At 39.5% G+C, this 26,243-nt stretch overlaps 1 protein-coding gene across 1 annotated transcript in view; it reads right to left on the bottom strand.

The window, feature by feature from the left end:
• ALDH1A2 (aldehyde dehydrogenase 1 family member A2) overlaps positions 1–26,243 on the bottom strand; it is a 95,771-nt gene that overhangs the window by 28,085 nt on the left and 41,443 nt on the right. Inside the window, exons 5-7 of the mRNA XM_022579608.2 lie at positions 13,374–13,435; positions 11,246–11,374; positions 11,006–11,119 (exon numbers count right to left, since the gene is read on the bottom strand). Coding sequence (XP_022435316.1) covers positions 11,006–11,119; positions 11,246–11,374; positions 13,374–13,435 — 305 coding nt within the window. The remainder of the gene's footprint in view (positions 1–11,005; positions 11,120–11,245; positions 11,375–13,373; positions 13,436–26,243) is intronic.

Below are 26,243 nucleotides of genomic sequence, written 5' to 3'. Positions count from 1 at the left end.
AATCGTCAAAAATTAATGCTAAAAAATCACCACTAAACTGATAAGCAAATTATCTCACCCCAAAAGATTAGAAATTAGTGTTTTATAGGCAAATCTTGCATAGAAATGTTATCATTTGTATAATAAATAAAATTAAAATAATTTTTTAAAAGATTAGAAATTAGTCATTTATGGGATTAAAATACTTTAAAAATATTCTACACTGAAGAAACCAATGACTTTTAAATTCAAACATCGTTAGGGTTGTATGCTTAAGACTTTAGTTGTATCAACAGAAGTATATAAATTTGTAACCTCATTGAGTATAATATATTCAATTTGAGACAATGATAAACTATGAGAATCGGTGACCTACCTGACACCTACCTAACCAAAGGCAATTCAGAATATCAATGATGATTATAGGAAACTTTTGAAATCCTCAAACTTACACAGCTCTAAAATTTCCCAAACTGAATGCAACACCTATTTCAATTGGTAATTTGATGCTTCCAAACATTAACAGAGCTTACTTTCAGGAGACCCAAAGAGCTGTGGGAAATACAGACTCCACTCTTAAAGGGCACACACAACACATGTTCTGAGACCAAAGGCAGCAGCAGTAATTTGAAAGGAGCCTGTGTCATACCCACCTGCTGATCTTAGAGAGCCTACCAGAGAGGAAGGGGGCAACTGGGGCTCACCCTGGGGACACCAACGCTGGCAACAACCATTTTGGGGAGCTCATTCTACCACAAGGGCACTGCTATTGGCAAGTGCCATTTTGGAATTCACCCTCTAGCTTATTAGCACCAAGACCTGGCCCTGCCCACCAACCAGTAACCACCAGTCCTGGGACACCCCAGTCCTAGCACATAGTGGTGCAGGGACACAGTCCCACCTACTAGCAGGGCTGTTGCCATAGGACACCTGAGCCCCAAGATGCCCTGGAACTGGCCCCAGCCACCAGAGGGCCCAGGACCCTGCTATACCCACCAGTGGGCCAGCACTAGCCCCAGGCCCCCAGGACCTTGCAGCCAGCTGTCGGGACTGGCCCAATCCATCAGTGGGCTGGCACTAGCCCCAGGACCCAGCCTCACTCACCAGTGGGTGGGTACCAGCTCTGGGATCCCTTGGGCCCAGCCACACCCAGCACTGGTCAAGACCCAGACCACTCACCAGCAGGCTGACACTAGCTCCGAGACTCCTGCCCCTGCAACCTGCCACCCCCTCCCCTGGGACCCAGCTCTGCCCACCAGTGGTCCAGCACTAGCCCCAGAACCTCTGAAGCTCTGCAGCAAGGTGCCCTGTGAACCAGTCCTGCCCACCAATGGGCCAGCACCAGGACCACAAATCCCAGGCCCTGTGTAGCCAGTTATGCCAGGACCTCACCCTGCCCACCAGCAGCCAGCAGCCTCCACATTAGGCAGAGCCTATCAACCAACCAGGCCAGGGGCCAGCCATGCCTACAAGTAGGCTAGCAGTAGTCAGCTCGCCACAACAGAAGGGCCCACAAAACCCACACAGAGGGCCCCCTAGAGCAGGTAGCTCTGCTGAACAAAGAGGAATGTGCTGCTGGGTCCCATAGGATGTCTCCTACATAAGGCCACTTTGCCAAGATCAGGAAACACAACCAACATACCAAATACATAGAAATAAAAATAGGAAATTAGGCAAAATGAGGTGACAAAGGAATATGTTCCAAATGAAAGAACAAGATAAAACACCAGAAGAACTAAGTGAACTGGAGGTAAGCAATCTACCCAATAAAGAGTTCAAGGTAATAATCATAAAGATGCTCAAAGAACTTAGAAGAAGAATAGATGAACACAATGAGAATTTTGACAAAGAGTTAGAAAATATAAAGAAGAACCAAACAGAGCTGAAGAATACAATAACTGAAATAAAAAATACACTGGAGGGCATCAACAGTAGATTGTATGATACAGAGGAACAGATCAGTGAACTAGAAGACAGAGGAGGGGATATCACCCAAGCAAAAAAGAAAAAAGACTTTTTAAAAATAAGGACAGTTTAAGAGACCTCTGGGACAACATCAAATGTGCTGGTGGCCCCAGAAAAATAAAGAGAGAAAGGGGCAGAGAACATATTTGAAGACATAATAGCTGAAAAGTCCCCTAACCTGGGAAAGGAAGCACAGAGAGTCCCATACAGGATTAATGCAAAGAGGAACATACCAAGGCACATTGTAATTAAAATGACAAAAATTGAAGATAAAGAGAGAATATTAAAAACAGCAAAGGAAAAACAACTAGTTATATACAAGGGAATTCCCGTAAGACTATGAGCTGACTTTTCAGCACAAACTCTGCAGGCCAGAAGGGAGTGGCATGATATGTTTAAAATGATGAAAGGAAAAAACCAAGAATACCCAGCAAGACTATCATTCATAGTTGAAGGGGAGATCAAGAGTCTTACCGACAAGTAAAAGCTAAAAGTGTTCAGTGGCACAAAACAGGCTTTAAAAGAAATGTTAAAGGCAGAAAAGAAAAGGCCGCAATTAGAAATATGAAAATTATGAGAGGGAAAAACCTCATTGGTAAAGGCAAATATACGATAAAGAGAGGAGATCAACCACTTATAAAGCTAGTAGGAAAATTAAAAGACAAAAGTAGTCAAATCATCTATATCCACAATAAGTAGTTAAGGGATACACAAAACAAAACTTATCAACCTGGTTTCTCTGATTCATATCTGCTAGCTCATATGCTTGCTGGTGAAGGCTAGGCCCAGCATTGGATGAAAGCTGCTAATTGGGAAAATCCTGAAAGGTCTCTAGAATTAAAGCTAGAGACCAGCCCGCTAAGTTATGTGATCAGGCTCAGGCAACTGCTAGACAACTTCATCAAGCAATTCCTAGGACTTTTCCAAAGCCTGTTGACTGGGACAAAATTCAAGCTGGCACGCAAATCTGATGAATCTGGTCATGACTATTATAATTAACTCCAGATTGTTAAGGAAAATTCAGGTCTTCCTTCAAATGTTGATCCCACCTGGGGAGCCTCTAATTTTATGTTTATCAATAGGCTGAACCGGGGCCTTTCCCTTCTGGTAAAAAGGACCAGGATGGAATGGGAAACTATGTCCACTTCAGATTTAGGTAATCTGGTAAACCAGCTCTCTCGCACTCTAGAGCAGTCACCTAAAAGGAAGACCAACAAAATTCTTAATCTTCAACTCCAGCAAATGAAGGTCCCTAAATGAAATCAAAACCCTCCTAAGTTTCTGCTATCTTTGCAAAACAGCCGGGACACTGGAAAAGAGACTGTTATAAATTCGAGCACTTCCGGCACCTTGAGGCCTCTAACCAGTTTTTCCATTGCTCTCCCAGTCCTCAAGGAAGTGGCTCTGAGGAACTCCAGGGGACCTTCCCAATCCTCCCTCTTAACCATCGTAGGGAAATGTTTCTCCAGATTGGGGCTGAATCTCCTCCAGTCCTAACTGACACCAAAGCCAACACACCCGGTGCTCAACTCTGCTACTATAAAGCAGCCCCTGCCTCGGAGTACTGAACAGTTCAAATATCAGGGATCTCTACTGAACCACAAGAGGTTCCTGTCTTTGAACCTATACCCTTTTGTTTAGACCCTTTGAGAAATACATACTCTTTTCTCCTTAGTTCCTCCACCCCTATCCATTTTTAGCTAAGACTTCTTAGGGAAGTATCATGCCAGAATTTCTTTCTCCCAAAACAGGAGAAAAATTCATTACTGCCACTGCCCGTTTGGTGAAAGCCACCAAGAAAACTATTATGGGATCCCCTTTAACCATTTTTGTACCTCATGCAGTAAAAGCTCACCTGAATTCTCATCATATTCAACAATTCTCAGTCAGCTGCCTCACCTCCTCTGAAGTCTTTTTGTTAACTGCTCCTCACATCACTCTTTTACAGAGTGACGGTAACCCTGCTACTCTTCTCCCCTCTGTCACTGATGAAGTCCCTCATGACTGCTTAACGCTGATAGATCACCTCGCGACTCCTTGAGATGATCTGCAGGAAAATGCTTTGGGTAACACTGACTTCTCATGGTTCACTGATGGTTTCTATTTAAAAAGTGACAATGACAAATATTGTGCTGGACATGCTATTACAACTCCTTTTAATGTTGTTGAAGCAGCATCTTTACTTATGGCTACTTTGGCGTAACAGGCTGAATTATGTGCTCTTACACAGGCTTGTACTTCAGCCAAGGACAAAAGTGCCACTGATAGTAGATGTGCTTTCAGAGTAATTCATACTTTTGGAATGTTGTGGAAGCAGTATGGCTTCCTTACTTGTAGTGGAAATAAAATTTAAAATGGCCCTTATATTCAGGAATTGCTAGATGCAATACTTTCGTCTGCTGCTTTAGCTATTATTAAGATTCTAAAGTTGACTTTCTGGAAGCTAAAAGAAATCACCTTGTTGACATTTCCACAAGGAATGCTGTCCTTAAAGGAACCAACAACAGCCAAACCTCTGGCATGGTCCAAAGAGATATTTCCCCAAATTATAACTTAGAAAAACTGGTTAGAGAAGCCGAACACAATTGGCCTCAGAGAAGGAAAAACAAGACTGGAAGTTCAACAATTCTTGGTTTGACAAAAAGAGAAAGCTCTGGTTTGGACCAAATAACAACTCAGTCCTAGCAGTGATTCTAGAATTCCCAATCCTAACCACTGTACATACATTAAACCATTGGTCTACTGACATAATGATAGCATTCATGAATCAAGACTGGTGAAGAAACATTAAGAAGACTGCAAGAAGTTCCTACTTCACTTATCCCACGCGTCTGAAATATAACCCAGAGAAGCCTGTTTGCACTGCTCCCGGACATTTCAAACTGCCTAATAACCATTTGAGGTCTGGAAAAAGCATTTCATACAACTTCCTCTGTCTCATGAATATAAATATGTTTTAGTCCTGGTCTGCCTGTTTTCACACTGGGCTGAAGGCATCTCTTGCAGACAGGCTACTGCCTCTTCTGTGGCTGAAGTCCCTTTGAAAAAGATTATCCCTACCTGGGTAACTCCTCTTGAACTTCATAGTGATCAAGGAACTCATCTTACTAGTCAGTACTTTGACAACTGTGCACTGTTGGGCCAGTTTTACAACGCTTTCACCATGTGTACCACTGTTAACCCTCTAGTTTAGTCAAATGCACTAATGATATTATTAAGACTCAAACGGCAAATTTGTAGAGTCCCTAAAAACACCTTGGCCAAAAGCATTGCCATAGGTCCTTCTAAATTTTAGATCCATCCCTTTTGGAACTCATAAACTCTCATACTTTGAAACAGTCATAGAATACCCAATGAACTTGGCTCCTGCCCCTTCTGACTCACTGATAAGAGAGATACTGCAATATTGCAAAGGCCTAATTGCTTCTATTAAAAATAACCATGTTTTGTTAGAGCAATCTTTTTTACAGTGTGCTCTTGGGAGACAAAGACGTTCAGCATCACACCTTACACCCTGGAGATTTTATCTAAAATCTTTGGAAAAGACCTCCAGAAAGACTTTCTCCAACCTTGCTGGAAAGATCCCCTATCTGGTACTGCTAACCAACCCCTGTGCCACTGAACTCCAGGCAATAGACTTGTGGATTCACGTGATACACTAAAAGAAAGCACCAAACCCTGACTGGACCTGCACATCATCTGGGGGCCTGAAAGTAAAAATTTTCTAGAATTGAAGCAGACAACACCTGATGAGATAGCTTTCTCAAGATAACCTGGACCAGTCCTGTTGGAAGCTTGCCTGCCAGACCTTTAATGATGACATAACACTTCAGAAGATCTCCTAGGTCTACGATCTTGATAACGCATGGATTTTACACAAAAAGTGCCCGAGAGTTCTCCCTCCTATCCCTCCTTGTTACTAGAATGTGACCTCAATAGGTTTTCAATCCGTGTACTTTCCCTCTGACATGGGAAACTACACCCAAGGTCCTTCCGGGCATTGAGAGACAAAAAGCTGCGGAAACCAGAAAACTGGACTCTTGATCAGCAATGCTTTCAGAGAAAGCTCTTGATCAAAAGGGGGAAGTGTAAAAATTAATAAACAGAAACCTCAATTAAGATAGAGTTGGGAGACCAGAAAGGGGAGCTCTAACACCTATGACAAGAGTAGAGCCTAACAGGAAAAAGAAAGACTTCCTCTTCTTGCCTGGCAAGAGCTCATCCAATTAGAGGAGACTGTCACAACCTCAGCCAATGAAAAGCCACTATACTTCAAACTGTCAATTTCTCCAATGGACTCTGTTTACTATAGCCCTCGAATTTCCCTTTCCCTTCTTTAAGAGTCCTCTCCTTGCTGTGGAAGGACTTGCATGTGGTTTGCCATGGTTGCAGACCCCAAACTGCAAGTCTTTGCTGATTCTGAATAAACCCATTTTGGCTGTAGGAATAACTGGCAGTCTATTTGTCAAAAACTGTCACTGGACTTGCCCTCCCATGGTAAACTAGAAAGGTACAAGAAATTGCTTTCTTTACATGAGATATCAGGCAGTATGGGACTGTGATTCTAGAGATAAAAGAAACAAACAAGGGAAGACCTTTCTGCCAAAAGACTTTCTAGATTGCAGCATGGGATGGGGAGACCAAAGTAGAACACGGTGGTCTCACTGAATTGATGAAATAGATCAGAGTTTAGAGACAATAAGGTGGTTAAAGTGTGAGGGGCTTAGTACCAGAGGGAGACAATGCAGTCAAGAAACCTTATGGGGGGGGGTCCCACCAAGTCTTTGGCTGAAGGCTAAACTGGGTATACATATGGTGAAACTCCACAAGACTGGATAAAGAACAAAGACCAGGTAATTTGTATGCTGAATAATCCCCAGAGCTCATACAGAGTTGGGGACATTTGAGTTCTGACTAGCCAGAGTGGAAAGACCTAGCTGAACACTGAGAATATTCAGTAGAAACTCCAGAAGGATCCCAACTTAGTAATCTTAATAAAGTTTAGTATCTTAGTAAAAGATAAGCTAGTACTTAACAAAGCTTAAAATTAAGTGTCAAAAGGGTCAAGCTGTACTGCAAGCGACTTAACCACTTTACAGAAGAAAGTCCAGCACTCTTTAAAGAAAGAAAACAAAATCCACATGTTCAATAAGGTAATGGTCACAATGTTCAGCATCCTTTCAAAAATTAACAGACATGAAAAAAGCATCTATATTTGAAAAATAACTGCCAAAGTTTTCCAAATTTGATGAAAATATAAACTCATAGATCCAAGAATTTCCAATGAACCTCAAATGAGAAGAAAAACAAAGCAAACTACACAGAAGCACATCATAATCAAATTGTTGAAGATTAGTAAAAAGAAAACATTTTTAAAGCCCCCAGAGAAAAAAAGTTATATACAGTAAAACAAAGATAAGAATGACTGCTAACTTATCAGAAACAGAGCAAGTCATAATAAAACAGAATGACATCTTTCAAGTGTTGAAAGTAAAATAAAATAAAATAAAAACTGTTGAATCCGAATTTTATATTCAGGAAAAAGTCATAAAAAATGAAAACAAAATAAAGACATTTTCAGACAAACAGAAGCTGAGAGAATTTTTCACTAACGAACCGGCACTGTAAGAAATGTTAAAGAAAGATCTTTATATAGAAGGAAAATGATATCAGAAAGAAACATGGACCAAAAAAAACCAAAAAACAACAAAAAAAGAAGAGGGTCAGAAAAGGCAAGTATGTGAGTAAATGTAAAATAATTTTGTTTTCTCATTTAAAAAATTTTTTGAAAAGATAGTTGAATTTTTAAAACAAAAAGTGTAGCAATGTACTATGGGCTATATAACATACATCAGTAGTGAATTATAGAACAACAGTAGCATGAAGGATGGGATGAGAAATAGAAGAATTCTGTTGTACCGTTATTACATTATATATGAAGTAACATAATACTTTTAAATAACAGACTGTGATTAAGATGCATGTTGCAATTACTAAAGCAAGCACTTTAAAAAGAGGCTTAGCTGGGGCACCCCTGGTGGCGCAGCGGTTGGGAATCCACCTGCCAATGCAGGGGACACAGGTTCGAGCCCTGGTCCGGGGAGATCCCACGTGCCGCGGAGCAACTAAGCCTGTGAGCCACAACTACTGAGCCTGCACTCTAGAGCCCATGAGCCACAACTACTAAGCCCATGCACCACAACTACTGAGCCTGTGCTCTGGAGCCCCTGAGCCACAACTACTGAGCCCACGTGCCACAACTACTGAGGCCCACACGCCTAGAGCCCGTGTTCCGCAACAAGAGAAGCCCTGCAATGAGAAGCCTGCGCACCGCAACAGAGTGGCACCTGCTCACCGCAACTAGAGAAAAGCCTGCACACAGCAACGAAGACACAACACAGCCAAAAATAAAAATAAATAAATTTATATAAAAAAAGAGGCTTAGCTAATAATCCAAAATAAAAGATAAAATGGAGTACTAAATTCATCCAAAATAAGGCAAAAAAAGAGGAGAAAAAGAACAAAAAGCAAATGGGACAAGTAGAAAATAAAATCAAAATGGGAGATTCAAACCCAATCATATCAAAAATTCATTAAATACTGAACAACAACCCCCTCACCAAAAAAAAATCAGGCACAGGAGAGTACATATTGTATCAGTCCATTTGTATGAACTAATAGAATAAGAAAAATTAATAAAAAGGGTCAGTGGTTGCCTGGGGCCAAAAGTATGACAAATCTTTTTAGGGTATGGAAATATTCTATATCTTAATTTGGGTGATGGTTACCTGACTGTGTACATTTGGTACTTAAATGGGTGCATTTTACTGTGTGTAAATTATACTTCAATAAAGTCTCTTTAAAAGTTTAAAGAACTTTTTAAATGGCAAAACAGAGATTTAAACCCAGGCAACTTGGAAACAAGCATTTATGTTCTTAATGATTCACTATGTCACTTCTTGTCTGGCCTGAAAGATTAAGTCATCATTTCAATACAACTTTCCAATACACAGTACTGTGACTTAAAAAAAAAAGTGCTCAGTTTTTAAACTGAAATATCCTTGGAACAAAAAGTTAAATCCCCAGAAATTAATTTATCAAGAAAAGCCTAACACGTAAATGATGATATCAGTGATGAACATTATAGGACAAATAAATGAAGAGATTTATATTATGTTCCTAGATGAGTAGCCAATCTTCTAGAGAGAGCACTTATCCCTCAATTTAATATAGACAGGTACTATGACACCAATCAAAATTCCAATAAGAGTTTTGTAGAGGGAGGTAAGATACTTGGAAAACTAATTTGATATTTTATCTGAAAGAATGGGAAAGAATAGCCAAAGGGTTATGAAAAACCAAATAAGAGGGCATCTTGCCTACCATATTACAACACATCTTTTAAAACCTAATAATTAAAGCAACCTGGTACTAGTGAAAATACTGAGGACTGATGATACAGAGATGGCAACATAGGTTGTTCCAGACTTTGCTTCCCTTCACGAGAAGCATAACTATTAAAAATAACAAGACATCACTGAGAGAATCCTAGAACACAAGGTTAAGCCTGAAGCACTCCCCTGCACCATAGAGACCCAGACAGACTCCACTAGAAGGGTTATGAAAAGCGGCCTACACTGTGACCGCATTGCCCCTCCCCCAGGCCATTGCAGCACCATGTGGAGAGATCTCTCTTGACCCTCTGGTTCCTCCAGTGGGAAAAGAGAAGCCAGAATTGTGAGTTAATTTGTGGGAGCTACTACTCTGATCTCGTACCACAGGGATTGCAGGGGACTCTGCAGAGCTCAAGCACTGGGAACGTGACTGTGACAGTGAAGAGGGTAGGGGCTTGCAGCACACAAATCTTGGCAGACTGAATTCCTACCTGCGGTGACCAAGCAGTAATCCCAACCAGTGACTTTGCTCATCTGCAGAACCAAACTGGGGGCACACTCTGATCAGGCAACACAGAGGGTTGCAGATCTGCCTGATTCAGCTACTCAAATAAGGACTTTTGCTAGCCCTAGAGCCCAGTGTGCCCTGCCCAGACAAGGAGCTGAATCACAGCACCACCCACTGTAGAGTGTCTTCCGGCCCCATATGACCAGAAGGGTTGATAACTCGTGAAAGCTGTGTGGCTCGGTAGTGCTTGAGCCAAGAGGCAGGCAAGCAGAGCCGACTGCCCCCAGAGCAAAGCCAGTGCAGGACATGGAGTGCTGGCCTGTAGCCTTGTTCAGCTTATACATTACCTATGGCTACTTCGTGCTCCAGGAGCAGAGTTAAGTAGTTGCAGCAGAGACCATATTGCCGGCAAAGTCTACAGTACTTGCCATCTGGCCTTTTACAGAAAAAGTTTGCTGACCTCTACTCTATACCACCCCTTATGGCTCATGGCCATAGTAAGCTGCAAACTGCATCTACAGGATTTGGTGATATAATAAGACCAGAGATTAATTTAGATCTCCAGTTCTTTTTATTTTTTTTTTAAAGATTTTTTTGATGTGGACCATTTGTAAAGTCTTTATTGAATTTGTTACAATTCTGCTTCTATTTTATGTCCGCGAGGCATGTGGGATCTCAGCTCCCCAACCAGGGATCAAACCCGCACCCCCCCTGCATTGGAAGGTGAAGTCTTAACCACTGGACCGCCAGGGAAGTCCCTAGATCTCCAGTTCTTATCTTATGATCTTGATTTAAGAAAGTGTTCAGAATCCCAGCTTCTGGGACACTTTTGTGGGACAGTTTGTTAGTTTGTTTTTGCCTCTGATATGTGTTCCTTTTATTTCAAAATATAATAGGGTTTTGTTTGTTTTTCTGGGACTGGTCTCACACAAATGGCATACAAAAAAACCTCAGAGATCTGTGGCATCAAATAGTCAATGTACACCTTTACTCTGACATTCATCAGTCTTCTAGCTATGATACCAATGCTGCTCCTTGAGACCTTGGGTATTCACTGCTCTTTAGGTGTTCAGCCTATGGGTAACATTTTCAATTTTCTCTTAAACCCTCTACTCATTTGCAGAACTGTTCTTCAAGCTATGGTTTCTCAGGCACCTACCTCAGTAGACCCTGTGAACGCAATCTTGTCTATGCCAACGTGAGAAGCTATTGCTGCCCCAGCCGTTGGCCCGTATCCTGGCAAAATATTGATGACTCCCGGTGGAAAGCCAGCCTAACAAAACAGAATTGGAGGAAACGTGGCTTGTGAAAGCTGATGAAGCACGTTAAATCGGATACGCTCCAGTAGGCCCCAACTGTAAGGAGAGTGGGAGCCACTCCTGAAGTCAGTTTCTCTTACCTCCTTGATGAGGGCTCCCATGTAGAGCGCGCTGAGTGGTGTTTGTTCTGCTGGTTTAATAACTACTGTATTGCCACAGCACAGAGCTGGAGCAATTTTCCAGGCAAACATCAGCAGGGGGAAGTTCCACTGAAAGGCAAAAACTCAAGGTTGATAGATGAACAATATTCCTCCATTACTTTGTTTTCAAGCTGTGACTTCTCAGATGTCTCAGACTAGCCCTCAACATAAATCTTCTCCCACCAGAGTATAGATGTTTGGATTTTTTAATTACTTCATTAAGAACAGAATAGGATTAACCGTGAAAATCTCTCCTGTTCTCTCTGGTCAGCAAATTACTATTTCCAGCTACCCACAAAAAGAAATCTCATGGTAAAAAGGGAGTCTTTGTTTCTTCTTTGTTTTGTTTTGGTTTTTCATTGGTGTTACTTTATATGTTTTTAAAATTAGCCTTTGGTTCCAGTAAGTTCTTGTGTATGAAAACTTTTTCTTGCATTTGTGATGTTTACACCAGGATTTCAGACTGGTATGAAAGCTCTTCAGTGTGGAAGAACTAGAAGTCAGTGTATATTTCCAGGCAGCACCTTTTTCTTTACCTACATGTATTGTCACAAAACAAATGATTACAAAAAATAAAGTGCATCTACTGATGAGTATGCAAAAGTTTTAGTTTGTCTCTTTGACACCGCAAAAAAAAGCTAATGGAGACTAAAAAATATATGTGAGTATCTGAGTCTGCAGCCTAAAATGGTTTAAACTGATTTTAAAAGGATATTAAGCTTGTATTGTTATAAGTGCAGGCATGAGCCTCAGTACTATCAGGTGTCGTTGATAATTTCATTAAGAAAGAAAACAAAAATCCTGGTCCCCTGGCTTCAGCCCCTGGCCACAATGTGTTTCTGCCTGAAGCATCTCAGCTGCCATCCTTGAAAGATTCTCACTGGCCCTGGCAAGCTTGCAAAAATATACAAGTGTCTTGCCTTCACCAAACACCCAATTTCTTTTCCCCTTAGTTGTTTATAAACTTGGGAGTACACAGTGATGTTTTAATTCCATCTACAGTATATAAATCTTGGAGTGCAGTAATTGAGCCGAGCTGGCTGACAAGCGGCTCTTGTCCTGTTAGTGAAAGCTGCAGCTCCAAGAGTCTGGGGAAGGGCAGGAAAAGCAGGTTTGAGTTCCTGCAATTAAGGTGACAGACCTCAACCCTGCTCTGAGCTGAGTAGGATTTCCCTGGGTGGTTTAGGAGCAGAAGAAGTTAAACCAAATCTCTCATCTTCCCTTTTCATTCTCTAATAAATCTCACCGTAACCTAGAGCTTATGGACCACTAAAATAATATATTAATACTTCTCAAAAATCTTTGGTTTCCAAAGCCAAAGATTATCTTGAATTGTTCTCCTATATTTTGAGAAGAGAAAACTTCTTGTCTATACTGTAAGAATTTAAATTGAGCCTCCCCTGAAACCCTTGCCAGAACGATTAGCTAGAATCTTCTGTTGGCAGATTCGATGATGTTTTGTATAGTGCCAAGGCTGTGTATGAGACAGAGAGAAAAAAAAATGTTTAATGTTCCAATCCAAACACTAAGCACTACATATATTTCCCTGTACAAGATACACAACAGCCCGGCATGGTTTCAATTATGACTGTGACGTTAATTGTACTGCTGTGTCTTCTGTAGAGTCTTCTATCTAGATTCTTATGAAAAGAAACAGTGGGAAAGAACGGGATTAACAGACCATATAAAACAATATGCCTGGAAAAATGGTGAGTCACAGTTCTAAAAAATAAACAAGCAAATAAAACAAAGTATTAATTTTCCATAAGCAGAATGGACATCCATAACCAAGGGCAGGTTATTAATACACTAGACTTTGCTTTGCTTATTTTAATCATGAGAATTCCATGACTTGAGAACTCAACTCCTGGTAACAAAGCTGAAACCCTATTAACCTGTTCAAATAAGCATTTGCAGGGAGGCTGTTAAAGATATGTCAACAACATGAACTCAGTTTTTTTTTCCCCCAGTAATGGAAAACACACATTGCTGAGGTCCATGTTTTATGTATCTTTAAGAGAACTGGTTCAAATCAAAATAAATACGAGGCGTGAGGAGATACACTCACTGGGATGATCTGTCCACACACTCCAACAGGTTCGTGTCTTGTAAAGGTAAAATAGTCTCCATCTGAAAGAAACGAGCACCGTCACTACCACTGAGTTCAGACTAGAAGAAAAACTGCAGAGGGAGAACTTGGGTGGCAGCAAAAAGCAGAAATAAAGTTGAGAAAACTTTTTTTTCCATGGTTCCTACTCAACTATGTATGAAAGCTGGTAGAAGAGCTGTCACTTGGCAAAGGGTTTCTCCAGATATGGTCCCCAGACACCCAAACAGAGTACTGGTAAGAGGCCCTCAAAGGCAAAATAAAAGACAAGTTTATGACACTAGATGCAGTCCTGGGGGTGAAGGGTGGGGCAGGGACAGGGGCAGGCGGGCCAGGGAACTGGAAAATATTAAATATTATATTAAATATTAAAATGATATTTATATATAGAACAGTTGAGTTAAAAACTGAGATACCTCAAAATTTTAAATAGTTTTCTGAAAGTACTAAAAAAAAGAGACTAAGTAAAATGCGATTGGATAAATTTAAAATGCTAGGCAACTGGAAAAGGTGAGGTGTAAAAGTAGGATCTATTTCATAACTCAATCCTGGTGTCCAAATGCACTTCCAGGCACTGGGGGAACCCAGGCACGTCTAGGTCTATTTCAAGAAGGCAAAAGTTCACTTCAAAGAAGATTACATCAATAACCCAAAGCCTCCACCCTCAAACCAGCCATGGAAATGAGGACAATTTAATAAGCAATGGGAAATTGGAATAAATACCCAGGAAATCCAAACCAAATTCTTCTTTAGGAAAGTACCATTATGTTTATCTGAATTATTTTAAGTGGCTAATTAAGCCACTTAAACAAGCCAAAGAATGGCTTGTTTTTCTTAGCATAAAGCTTTTCATTTCTGATATTGGGTCTTTGTTTTTCCCTCAGTTGCCAACCCTTTGGCTGCTTCACTGATACTTGTTTTCTCTCTCAAAAGCCATTCACTAGGGAAAGTGAAGACCCTCAGTTAATACTCAGGAAGAGCATTACTATTAGGGATGGGAATGAAAGTGGGGACAGGAGGAGATGCTAATTCTTCCTAGAATTAACAGCTATCTGTTGCTGGTACATCTTTTCAAAGAACTTTTTCTTCCCACATACATTAGCATCATTTTATCCCCTCTCTTTGTTTAAAAAAAAATACAAATGGGGTCATATTATTCAGTCTTCTATACTTTGGTTTTTCCCACTTTTTTCATATAAATCTAACACATTTTTAAGCTGCTGAATGTTATTCCACTGGCTCAATAAATAATGGTACCACCGTAAACTGTTCTGAAGGACGACAGAGGTTGCTTTCAGTTCAAGCTATTATAAATAATGCTGTAACACTATCATTTTATATCTCTCTGTGTATCTGTGAAATTTCATGGTCAGAGTGTACATGCATTTCACATTTTGATCAATATTGCCAAATCACTCTTCAGAAAAATTACACAATTCATAATTCCAAAACAACATGTTTTTTTCCCTACCCTTTAACACTGGGGTTTTTCAAACATTTTAATTTTGGTCAACCTGATAGGTAAGAAAATGACAACCTGTTTTGGTGATATATGGATTGAATATTTTTTCATGTTTAATGCTCATTTAAAATTTTTTTCTTCAGGTTTATATCCTTTCTCATTTTTCTACTAGGTTATTCTTTTTTAACCATTTAGAGAACTCTGTGTATATTAAGAAAATTAGACCTTTGTCATGTGTATATGCAAAGTTTTACCCTAGTCTGCTACTTGTCTCCTAATTTTGTTTCATGTATATTACTTTAAATGGAAGAATTTAGGAAGTAGGTAAGCTCAGCAACTGTAGGAAGGAAATTATTTTAGAATGTATCTCCACTACAACAACAAAAATAGCCAAAATGTGGAAACTGTCCACAGGATGACAATAAGAAGTCTGAGTAATATTTTAAAAATCAAGTTTAACTATCTCAGCTTTGTATGCAGACAATTCAAGAACTTTCATAGGTATCTTTGTTTACAATAGTGCAAGTTACCACCCTTCTTCAATTTATAAATCTCTGAAAAAGCTTTTTCCTATTAATAAGTTTTAATGTTTCACATTTTTTTCCCAGAAGATATAAATGCAATATTAGGCTCCTCTTCCTGGGAAGGTTTTTCACAGGGAGCAAAAACACTGATCAATAGGCTAGAGAGTTTCACATGCACAGAAATCCTTCTCAAGTAAACTCCGTAATCTGGCTAAGGTGATGGATTCGGGTATTAATCAAAGACCATAGAAAAAGAGTATAATGTCAAGATGGAGTACAAATGACCTGAGAAAAAAATGGGAATATGAACTGAAGAACCACACAGGTGTTTATTTTAGCAGCACTAGAATGGTTCAGAGAGAATTCACAGGGCACTTGCACAAGCACAGCATTGTAATTCATGAAGCGTTTCCCCCCTCTACATTCTAAATGCTGAAGAATTTAGTTGTATTACTTTTATAATTTTGAAAGTTACTGAAGAAATGAAAGAGAAGAAAAAATATAGGAAAATCTTAAAAAGCTGACCTCATAAGGAACTGAACTCGACTCCATAATTGATCCCAAGAGAAACTTGAGTTATGGGGAATGAAAACTTTCTTGGATAAACTGTTCACAGATTTGACAATGGCTGGCACAGTGAAAGAAATCGAAGAATCTTCCATCTAAGTTCCTCTAAGCAGTAGATAAGCAAAGGGTATTTTTGTGCTTGAGCTCTTCCCAAAACACTGCTGAGTGAAAGAGATAAAGAAAGGGTCCCAGACCTTGTACTCAGTCCGTATCCTCATCTGGTTAGTGGAAGAGGATTCTGAACACCCCTAGTCTGAACAGGGTGCCCAGAACACACGAGAACTATACCTCCTACGTGCACCCTTGGCCAGGGCTGGAGGCACCTCAGAGGTCCCACACAGCTACTATGACCCTGCTCTGGATCTCACCAAGCTTCTAGGCTAAGGTTACCCAAAGGCCAATCACTCAAGAGCCACCTTCTTAATTTTTGCCATGTTCAAGTATCACTTACCCTATTACTTGTAATTTCTTAAATTAACTCGTCTTTTAAAAGCTATTTGTCAGCTATTTGTTAGCCTCACCTTAGGGAAAATCTATGAAATAACAGATTTCATGAGCTAGCAATATTTTCTTCTAATATTCTTCAAACCTAATAATTAAAATAAAACATGCTTACTGCATTACTGTAAAGAATCATCTTTAATTTTTATTTTTTATTGAAGTATAGTTGATTTATGTTTCAGGTATACAGCAAAGTGATTCAGTTATAAATATATATATATTCTTTTTGAGATTCTTTCCCATTATAGGTTATTACAAGATATTGAATATAGTTCCCTGTGCTATACAGTAGATCCTTGTTGTTTGTCTATTTTATATATAGTAGTCTGTATCTGTTAATCCCAAATTCCAAATTTATCCCTCCCCCACCTTTCCCCTTTGCTATGTTTTCTATGTCTGTGAGTCTATTTCTGTTTTGTAAATAAGTTCATTTGTATCATTTTTTTAAGATTCTACATATAAGTGATATCATATGATATTTGCCTTTCTCTGTCTGATTTACTTCACTTAGTACGATAATCTCTAGGCCCATCCACATTGGTGCAAATGGCATTCTTTCTTTCTTTATATGGCTGAGTAATATTCCATTGTGTATATACACACACATGTGTGTATATGTGTGTGTGTGTGTGTGTGTGTGTATATATATATATATATATATATATATATATATATATATATATATATCACATCTTCTTTATCCAGTCATCTGTCGATGGACATTTAGATTGCTTCCACGTCTTGGCTATTGTGAATAGTGCTGCTATGAACACTGGGTGCATGATTCTTTCTGAGTTAGAGTTTCCTCTGGACCTATGCCCAGGAGTAGGATTGCTGGATCATATGGTAGCTCTATTTTTAGTTTTTTGAGGAACCTCCATACTGTTCTCCATAGTGGCTGCACCAATTTACATTCCCACCAACAGTTGTAGGAGGGTTCCCTTTTCTCCACACCCTCTCCAGCATTTATTGTTTGTAGACTTTTTGATGATGGTCATTCTGACCGGGGTGAGGTGATACCTCATTGCGGTTCCGATTTGCATTTCTATAGAATCATCTTGCAGGCTACTGGTGCCACATGGTATGCCATATTGTGCTTCTCAAATTTAAATGTGTACACAGAGCACCTAGAGTTCTTGTTAAAACGCAGATTATGAATCTGTAAATCTAGGGTGGGGCCTAAGAGTCGGCATTTCTATAAACTCCCAGATTATGCCAATGCTCCTGATCCACAGACCACATTCCAAGTAGTGAGGTTCAGAGGAACCAAGCAGGTAAAGGGTAGTCCATGTGTATTGTGATGACCTACAGCTGCTGACTTCATTTCTATTTACTTTTTGCCTCTCTGATAACTAATTTGCCCGAAAGGAGTTTGAAGTGTAGGAGAATCTAAACAATGTTTTTAACACTTTTAAAATAGGAAGATAAGAACAAAAACATATATACTTCTACAGAACCTTACAAAATATTTTTACATTCTTGCCTCATTTCATGGTCAAAACAACACTATGGAAAATTAGGGCAAGTACTATTATTAGAAATTTACAATTAGAGAAAATATGGCACAGAGAGGTTAAGTCTAAAGTGATATCACTGGTTAAGTTGTGGCTCCTGCACTTGAATCTGCATCATCAGACTTCAAATTCACTTCCCTTAGAAACATATTAAAAGCTCTTTTGTGAAAAAGGTATTGGATTTAGGTGGCTATCACAAACCATAGAATCAGAGTGTAACGTCAAGGAGTGCAAATGGCGGGAAAAAGACAACCCTTTTACGAAGGGTGAAGATGATTCTTTGAGGATGTGGTGTGTGGACAGAGAACTCACATAGACTCTTGTATCTAAAGTTATAAAGGGAACGCTACAGAGCAACAGCCCTCTCCTCAGGTGGGGGAGCCAAAGGCTGAGCACCTCTCTGCATCTGGGGTGAGTCGACTCCAAGAGGGTGCGGACTGTTACTTCTCCCTCTCTTCTACACCTAAGATGATGTACAACGAATACTGCTCTCTGCCTAGAAGAAAAATTGCAGCCCATTTTTTCCCATCTTTTACATTAATAATGCTCTCTAAATATGGCAAGATGATTAAAAAGATTGTTCCCTTCATTTCTCTACCTTTGTGCTATAAAATCAGCCTGACATAGAAAAAATCTCCATCCAAACTCTGATACTCCATTTTAGGTTATGATGATCTTAGGTCTTCTTACGAAATATGAGGCATTACAGAGAGAGTTCAGACTCAGCAAGAAAGGACTGCCTGTGATGAAAATACTAAATAAATGTTCTGAATATCACATTCTGAGACAAGTTAGCATATATAACTATGGTAGAGAAAACTAAAGAAGTGATGACACACCAAAACAGAGATACTAACTCACATTTAGAACTTTTTATCTCTCAGCCTCTTTTCCATTTCACTCAAGTAAAATATACTGTTCTTAAAAGTTTATTTTAAGACACACCCAGAGACAACTTCTCTTACGTGTTTTCATACCTGAATGTTGTACCCTTTATGAAGAATATAAAAATCTTACAATTAAAAACTCTATTTTACCATGAATTTGGTTGAACTATGGATCAAATTTTACTGAGTATGTATAGATTGAGCCATTTCTAGAACTAAACTAAGAAGAGTCTTTGTCTCTAGAGATGAGTAATAGAAAATCCTCTTCCACATTTGTGAATGTCGAGGCACTATTCTATATTCTTTGATGGGGGCTCATTAAATTACACAAGCAATATAGCAATTACTTAGTTATTTAGAACAATTTAAATATTTGGATTATTCCTTCAGGGTAAACATTACTTCTTAAAGCAGATTTCATAGTTGTTTGAAAAAAAAATTTGACAGAATTATTATTCTCATAAGAATATCTGGCATTGACATCATCTACATATAAACTAGACAGAGTTTGATTAGGTAATACCTATGGTCAATGAAATCAGAAGAATCTGAAATGTGCCAGAAATTGAGAAGAAATTTATCAAATATGGACCCCAAGAAATGGCTCACAGGAATGCATGGATTCTTCAATATACGCAAATCAATCAATGTGATACACCATATTAACAAATTGAAGGATACCACACGATCATCTCAAAAGATGCAGAAAAAGCTTTCAACAAAACTCAACACCCATTTATGATAAAAGCCCTCCAGAAAGTAGGCATAGAGGGAACTTACCTCAACATAATAACGGCCATATATGACAAACCCACAGCCAGCATCAGTCGCAGTGGTGAAACACTGAAATCATTTCCACTAAGATCAGGAACAAGACAAGGTTGCCCACTCTCACCACTCTTATTCAACATAGTTTTGGAAGTTTTAGCCACAGCAATCAGAGAAGAAAAGGAAAGAAAAGGAATCCAAATCGGAAAAGAAGAAGTAAAGCTGTCACTGTTTGCGGATGACATGATACTATACATAGAGAATCCTAAAGATGCTACCAGAAAACTACTAGAGCTAATCAATGAATTGGGTAAAGTAGCAGGATACAAAATTAATGCACAGAAATCTCTTGCATTCCTATACACAATGTTACTGTGCATTCCAGCTAGGCCAAGGAAAGGGGGTGGTTGTAATGGGGGAAAAAATTAAAGACAGGGACCTTTTTTTTTTCTATTTTAAAAAGTTTTCCCTTTTTGGAGCTATTTACTTAGTCCTCTTCCCATTTTACTTCCTCATATCATTTACTCAGCAATGCAGAAGTATTTTCATAGAACTGATGAAATTTTGCCAAAGTTCTCATCAAAGTTTAGGGTTCACTTACACTGAATTGCCATTTGATTTCTGATGCAAGCTCTCAGGACTTTGTTTGGGCCATCTAAATGTGAAATCTTTCATTTTTTAAATGAATGGCTCCAAGATAAAGGTAAACATTAACTATTAAATGCTACCAAATAGTTCTTCCATTAAGGATAATGTATTGTGATCTATACAGCAAAACTCTGGCCAGCTAAAGTGAACACACTTAGGGCCATTTGTGGGCCTAATGATGGAAAATCTGAAAGAGAAATTAAGGAAACACTCCTATTCACCATTGCAACAAAAAGAATAGAATACCTAGGAATAAACCTACCTAAGGAGACAAAAGACCTGTATGCAGAAAACTATAAGACACTGATGAAAGAAATTAAAAGATGATACAAACAGATGGAGAGATACACCATGTTCCTGGATTGGAAGAATCAACATTGGGAAAACGACTCTACTACCCAAAGCAATCTACAGATTCAATGCAATCCCTATCAAACTACCAATGGCATTTTTCACAGAACTAGAACTAAAAATTTCACAATTTGTATGGAAACACAGAAGACCCCAAATAGCCAAAGCAATCTTGAGAAAGAAAAACGGAGTTGGAGGAATCAGGCTCCCAGACTTCAGACTATACTACAAATCTACAGTAATCAAGAGAGTATGGTACTGGCACAAAAAAAGAAATCTAGATCAATCGAACAGGATAGAAAGTGCAGAGATAAGTCCACGCACTTATAGTCACCTTATCTTTGATTAAGGAGGCAATAATATACAATGGAGAAAAGACAGCCTTTTCAATAAGTGGTGCTGGGAAAACTGGACAGCTACATGTAAAAGAATGAAGTTAGAACACTTCCTAACACCATACACAAAAATAAACTCAAAATGGATTAAAGATCTAAATGTAAGGCCAGACACTATAAAACTCTTAGAGGAAAACATAGGCAGAACACTCTATGACATCAATCAGCAAGATCCTTTTTGACCGACCTCCTAGAGAAATGGAAATAAAAACAAAAATAAACAAATGGGACCTAATGAAACTTAAAAGCTTTTGCACAGCAAAGGAAACCATAATCAAGACGAAGCCTCAGAATGGCAGAAAATATTTGCAAACGAAGCAACTGACAAAGGATTAACCTCCAAAATATACAAGTGGCTCATGCTGCTCAGTATCAAAAAAACAAACAACCCAATCCAAAAATGGGCGGAAGACCTAAATAGACATTTCTCTAAAGAAGATATACAGATTGCCAACAAACACATGAAAGGAGGCTCAACATCACTAATCATTAGAGAAACGCAAATCAAAACTACAGTGAGGTACCACCTCACACCGGTCAGAATGACCATCATCAAAAAGTCTACACAAAACAAACAAACAAAAAAAACCATAAAAAACCAATAGGGGCTTCCCTGATGGCGCGGTGGTTGAGAGTCCGCCTGCAGATGCAGGGGACACAGGTTTGTGCCCCGGTCCAGTAGGACCCCACATGCTGTGGAGCAGCTGGGCCCGTGAGCCATGGCCGCTGAGCCTGCGTGTCCGGAGCCTATGCTCCACAACAGGAGAGGCCACAACAGTGAGGGGCCCACATACCGCAAAAAACAAATAAACAAACAAACAAAAAAAGTCTACAAACAATAAATGCTGGAGAAGGTGTGGAGAAAAGGGAACACTCTTGCACTGTTGGTGGGAATGTAAATTGATACAGCCACTATGGAGAACAGTATGGAGGTTCCTTAAAAAAACTAAAAATAGAACTACCATATGACCCAGCAATCCCACTACTGGGCATATACCCTGAGAAAACCATAATTCAAAAAGAGTCATGTACTACAATGTTCACTGCAGCTCTATTTACAATAGCCAGGACATGGAAGCAACCTAAGTGTCCATCGACAGATGAATGGATAAAGAAGCTGTGGCACATATATACAATGGAATATTACTCAGCTATAAAAAGAAATGAAATTGAGTTATTTGTAGTGAGGTGGATGGACCTAGAGTCTGTCATACAGAGTGAAGTAACCGTATGCTAACACATATATATGGAATCTAAAAAAAAAAAAAAAAATGGTTCTGAAGAACCTGGGGGCAGGACAGGAATAAAGACGCAGATGTAGAGAATGGACTTGAGGACATAGGGAGGGGGAAAAGTAAGCTGGGACGAAGCGAGGGTGTGGCATGGACATATATACACTACCAAATGTAAAATAGATAGCTAGTGGGAAGCACCCGCATGGCACAGGGAGATCAGCCCGGTGCTTTGTGTCCACCTAAAGGGGTGGGACAGGGAGGGTAGGAGGGAGACGCAAGAGGGAGGGGACATGGGGATATATGTATATGTACAGCTGATTCACTTTGTTATACAGCAGAAACTAACACACTATTGTAGAGCAATTATACGCCAATAAAGATGTTAAAAAAAAAAACAAAGAAGAAATGGCTCCCAACTACAATATGAAGAGTATTTCAAGAATTGCTACAAATCTTATATATCGGGTAACACTAAAAATGAGTTTACTTAACAGCATCAAAATCTGTTACAGAATTCAATGAACGGATGGCCATCATCTAATCTCTAATTTGTATACAGAATTACCTTTCAAGGAGCTAGCAACCCTTTTGGTGACCCCAGTATTAAACAATTAGACCAACTACATTGAACTAGTTCATCTTGTCCTCTAGCAGATTCCTATGTGTTCTGAGACTGAACATTTTACAGCTATAAGGATAAACTCTATAAATGCTTATACAGACACTGGAGACGACATTAGCATACAGTGGTGCTAACACTATTTCTCCCAAGAGGCTGCTGGTAGCATCTCAGAAGTTAAACTACATGCTCCTGAGTCAGTTATGAAGATATCTTAGCTCTACTACTGCTCCATTACATCATCTTGGAAAGTTACTTTACTTCTCCAGACCTCAGTTTCTCTGTCTGAAAAATGAGGAGGCTGGCCTTAGTGATCCCTGAGTTCTTCTTCAGCCTTAACCTCTCAAAGAGGTTACATGTGAAGCAGGCTTTGCGATCTCCTGTCACCACCAATTCAGGTAACTACCTACCCTGGGTTCTTAGGTGGGCACAGCAAATAGCTCCTCATTCTCATTCTGAGTGAACAGTAAGATCTCACCATATGGGTTACCTGCTGACAACGCTAAATTAGATCGAGCTGTTAAAGGCAAAACCTTAGGATACGAGTCAATTTCCGCACATTTTTAGCCTATTTAGTTCAACAGGTAAAACTGAAAGGAGGTGAAGTAGATAAATAATTACAGATGGCCTGAGTAGCTTTCTAAACTTTTCTATATGCTAATGTATCATAAGGTCATTTTTATGTCAGAATTCAGCTTAAAGCTGGACCACATTTTCTCTGCTTACGTATCACAAAATAAATAAAATCAATACTGTTAAAGAGAAAAATCGTAAGTAATATAAATCAATTATCCTCTATTTTTCCTTCAGTGAACTAAAAACAATCTTTGTTCCTTCCCCCATCACAAGGAGTTTGTGGCCATGAGAGGTTAAAAATAATACAGGTTAAAAATAATCAAAATGGGGATAAAACTACTTCCCCTGGAGGGCTTCTATGAGATTAGAGATATTGTAATGGGCACAAAGAAGGTGTATAATAAATCATAATAATGATTATTATCATCATAATTAGCAAATGTTATTACAGAAGGGTCAAAGCATAGGATTTATGGTCAGAAAGAATGGCTCCATCGCGTACCATGGCAGGAAATAATAGACAATGTTGTAAAGGGAAGAACGTCAAGACCCTTGTGAATCAAACTAATACTGCATGATTCTGTGATAACATCCAACTGTGGGCCTTGAGGGGGACGTGACAGAAACGGATGGGAGAATCTTTCAATTCAGAGGGAGAAACAGCTGTCCAGTGGATGGCTCAAAAGTGGTCAGGCCATAACCCTTTTCTCCCCCTCCCAAATATTCAAGAGGGAGGCTACCCTTCAGGGGGAGAGGAAAAAGTACATACTTGCTCTCTCCAACTGATTATCCATTATGTAATCAAAATCTCTTTCTAAAACACAATTCTGATCAATGCATTCATTTACTTAAAATAATTCAGTGACTCACCATTACTGTGGAATAAAACTTGCAGCACGGTTTCCCCAGGCCCAGAGCCCCTCTGTCTTCTAAATCTGGCTATACTTTCAGATCCACTAGCACACCGTACTCTCCTCCCTCCATACTTCGCACAGGTTATTATCACTGCTGGTGATGGCCCTATCTCCATCTTCACTTACCTGCCCTTGTACAGGCATCACCTTGTACATCCCACTTCCTTCTCCAGGTAGCCTTAATACTGGGTGAGATGCCTTTTCTATGGAGTACCACTGTACTTTGTACTTCCATATGTGAATAAGCCACTCTGTATTGCACTTGGCTGTCTACCTGTTTGTTTTCTTTACTATACTATGGACATCTTACTTGTTCACCTTTGCAACTCCAGTGCTTAACACAGGTGCTCAAAAAAAAAAAATCTGCTGAATGAATGAATGTATGAAGGAATGAGGGGATGCCTGAGAGACCGAGGTTGAAGCCTGGTAGAGCAGGTGAAGGAAGAGCTCTTCCCATTACAAGGCAGAACGCCCAGGCTTCCTAAATGGGAAGGAGTCCAAGAGACAATAGCATAATTCTTCCCACTCTTTCTGGTTCTTATCCTTTAGTGTCAGGGATACTAAGCTGGATGAACTATGGAGTACGATTCAATGTAACAAAGCAGCCTTATACTAAAAAAAACCTTTCAGGTTTATTTTTATGGGTGACCAGGCAGAACTGTGCTTTCCGTCCTTGTATTTCTCCTAGGAGCAATGGTTCAGTATTTACTAACTCAGTGTCCACACCAACTTTATAGAACATAACTACCATGAATAATGAGAATCAACTGGATGTTAATCTAAAAATCGGAAGAGGATGACTGGCCTCTTCCTCTTCCCGCCCTGCTGTACAGGTCTCCACAAGAGGGTCCACAATGGCTTAGGCAGAAAGAGACTTGGGTTTAAATCTCAGGCCTGCCACTTACTCACATGTGACCTTGTTCAAGACACTAAACCCTCGCCGTCTCATTTTCCCACCTGCAAAATGGGTACAATACCTTTTAAAATCTGACCTGTTTCACAGGATCATACACAGAATCACACAGATCCTGTATGTGAAGGAAACTTTTACATGCTCAAGTGCTTTGCAAACATAAAGTACATTATCCCTTTACATTATAATTTCAAACAAAATTAGGGTGTTTCACAGGGAAATGTATGTAACACAATAAAGACCTCATGGTTAAAGGTTAACAGCTTTCCTATATTCCAGATTTCACTGAAAAAAGCCAAGAACACAGAGACAAAAATCAAGCTGATGTTAAATTATAAAGTTACAAATGACAAATAAAGTACAAATGGATTGACTGAACAAATTTGAGAATAAATAAGTAAATAATAATGACGCTCCCTTTCCCTGATCCTCCACTATCACCCCTCTGGCTTAGCCATCTAGATTCCCTAAGCACTGAACTAGCCAAAGGGGTTGTGAGATGAATTCTCAGGACATGTCCAAATGTATCTAAAACTGGAACAGAAGGGAAAGCGGCCAAGTTCACGTTTGCCGTCATCCTTCCTTTCAACTGCTTGAGGCACCACAGCAGAAAGGTCTTACATCCCAGACCCCCAGCTTCCTAGGAGCTCTGCTTAATGACCTGAATCCCTGGAGAGTCCCTCATCCTGGTACCCCTCTAAACGCACTTTAGGAAAAACTGGGGAAACAAAAATTACTTGCCATTTAAGGGAATTCCTCACTTTTTTTCCTTCACAGGCTGGACACCAGTTTATGAGTAAAGGTGGGAGAGACTACTGTGAAAGACTTTTCTAAGCCCTGTATTTCTAACTCAGAATCCCCAAAGAGCATCAGATGAAAACAGTGAGGCTTATAGACCAACCACCTCTGCCAGATAAAGTTACAGTGAAGTATCAAACATTATCAGGAACTCCAATA

The sequence above is a fragment of the Delphinapterus leucas genome, chromosome 2, assembly GCF_059928025.1.
Source record: "Delphinapterus leucas isolate spDelLeu-1000000601 "Yukka" chromosome 2, BTC_Dleu_Yukka2, whole genome shotgun sequence".
Taxonomy (NCBI): domain Eukaryota; kingdom Metazoa; phylum Chordata; class Mammalia; order Artiodactyla; family Monodontidae; genus Delphinapterus; species Delphinapterus leucas.
The sequence above is the reverse complement of the archived record's forward strand: the minus strand, read 5'-3'. Positions and strand labels throughout refer to the sequence as shown.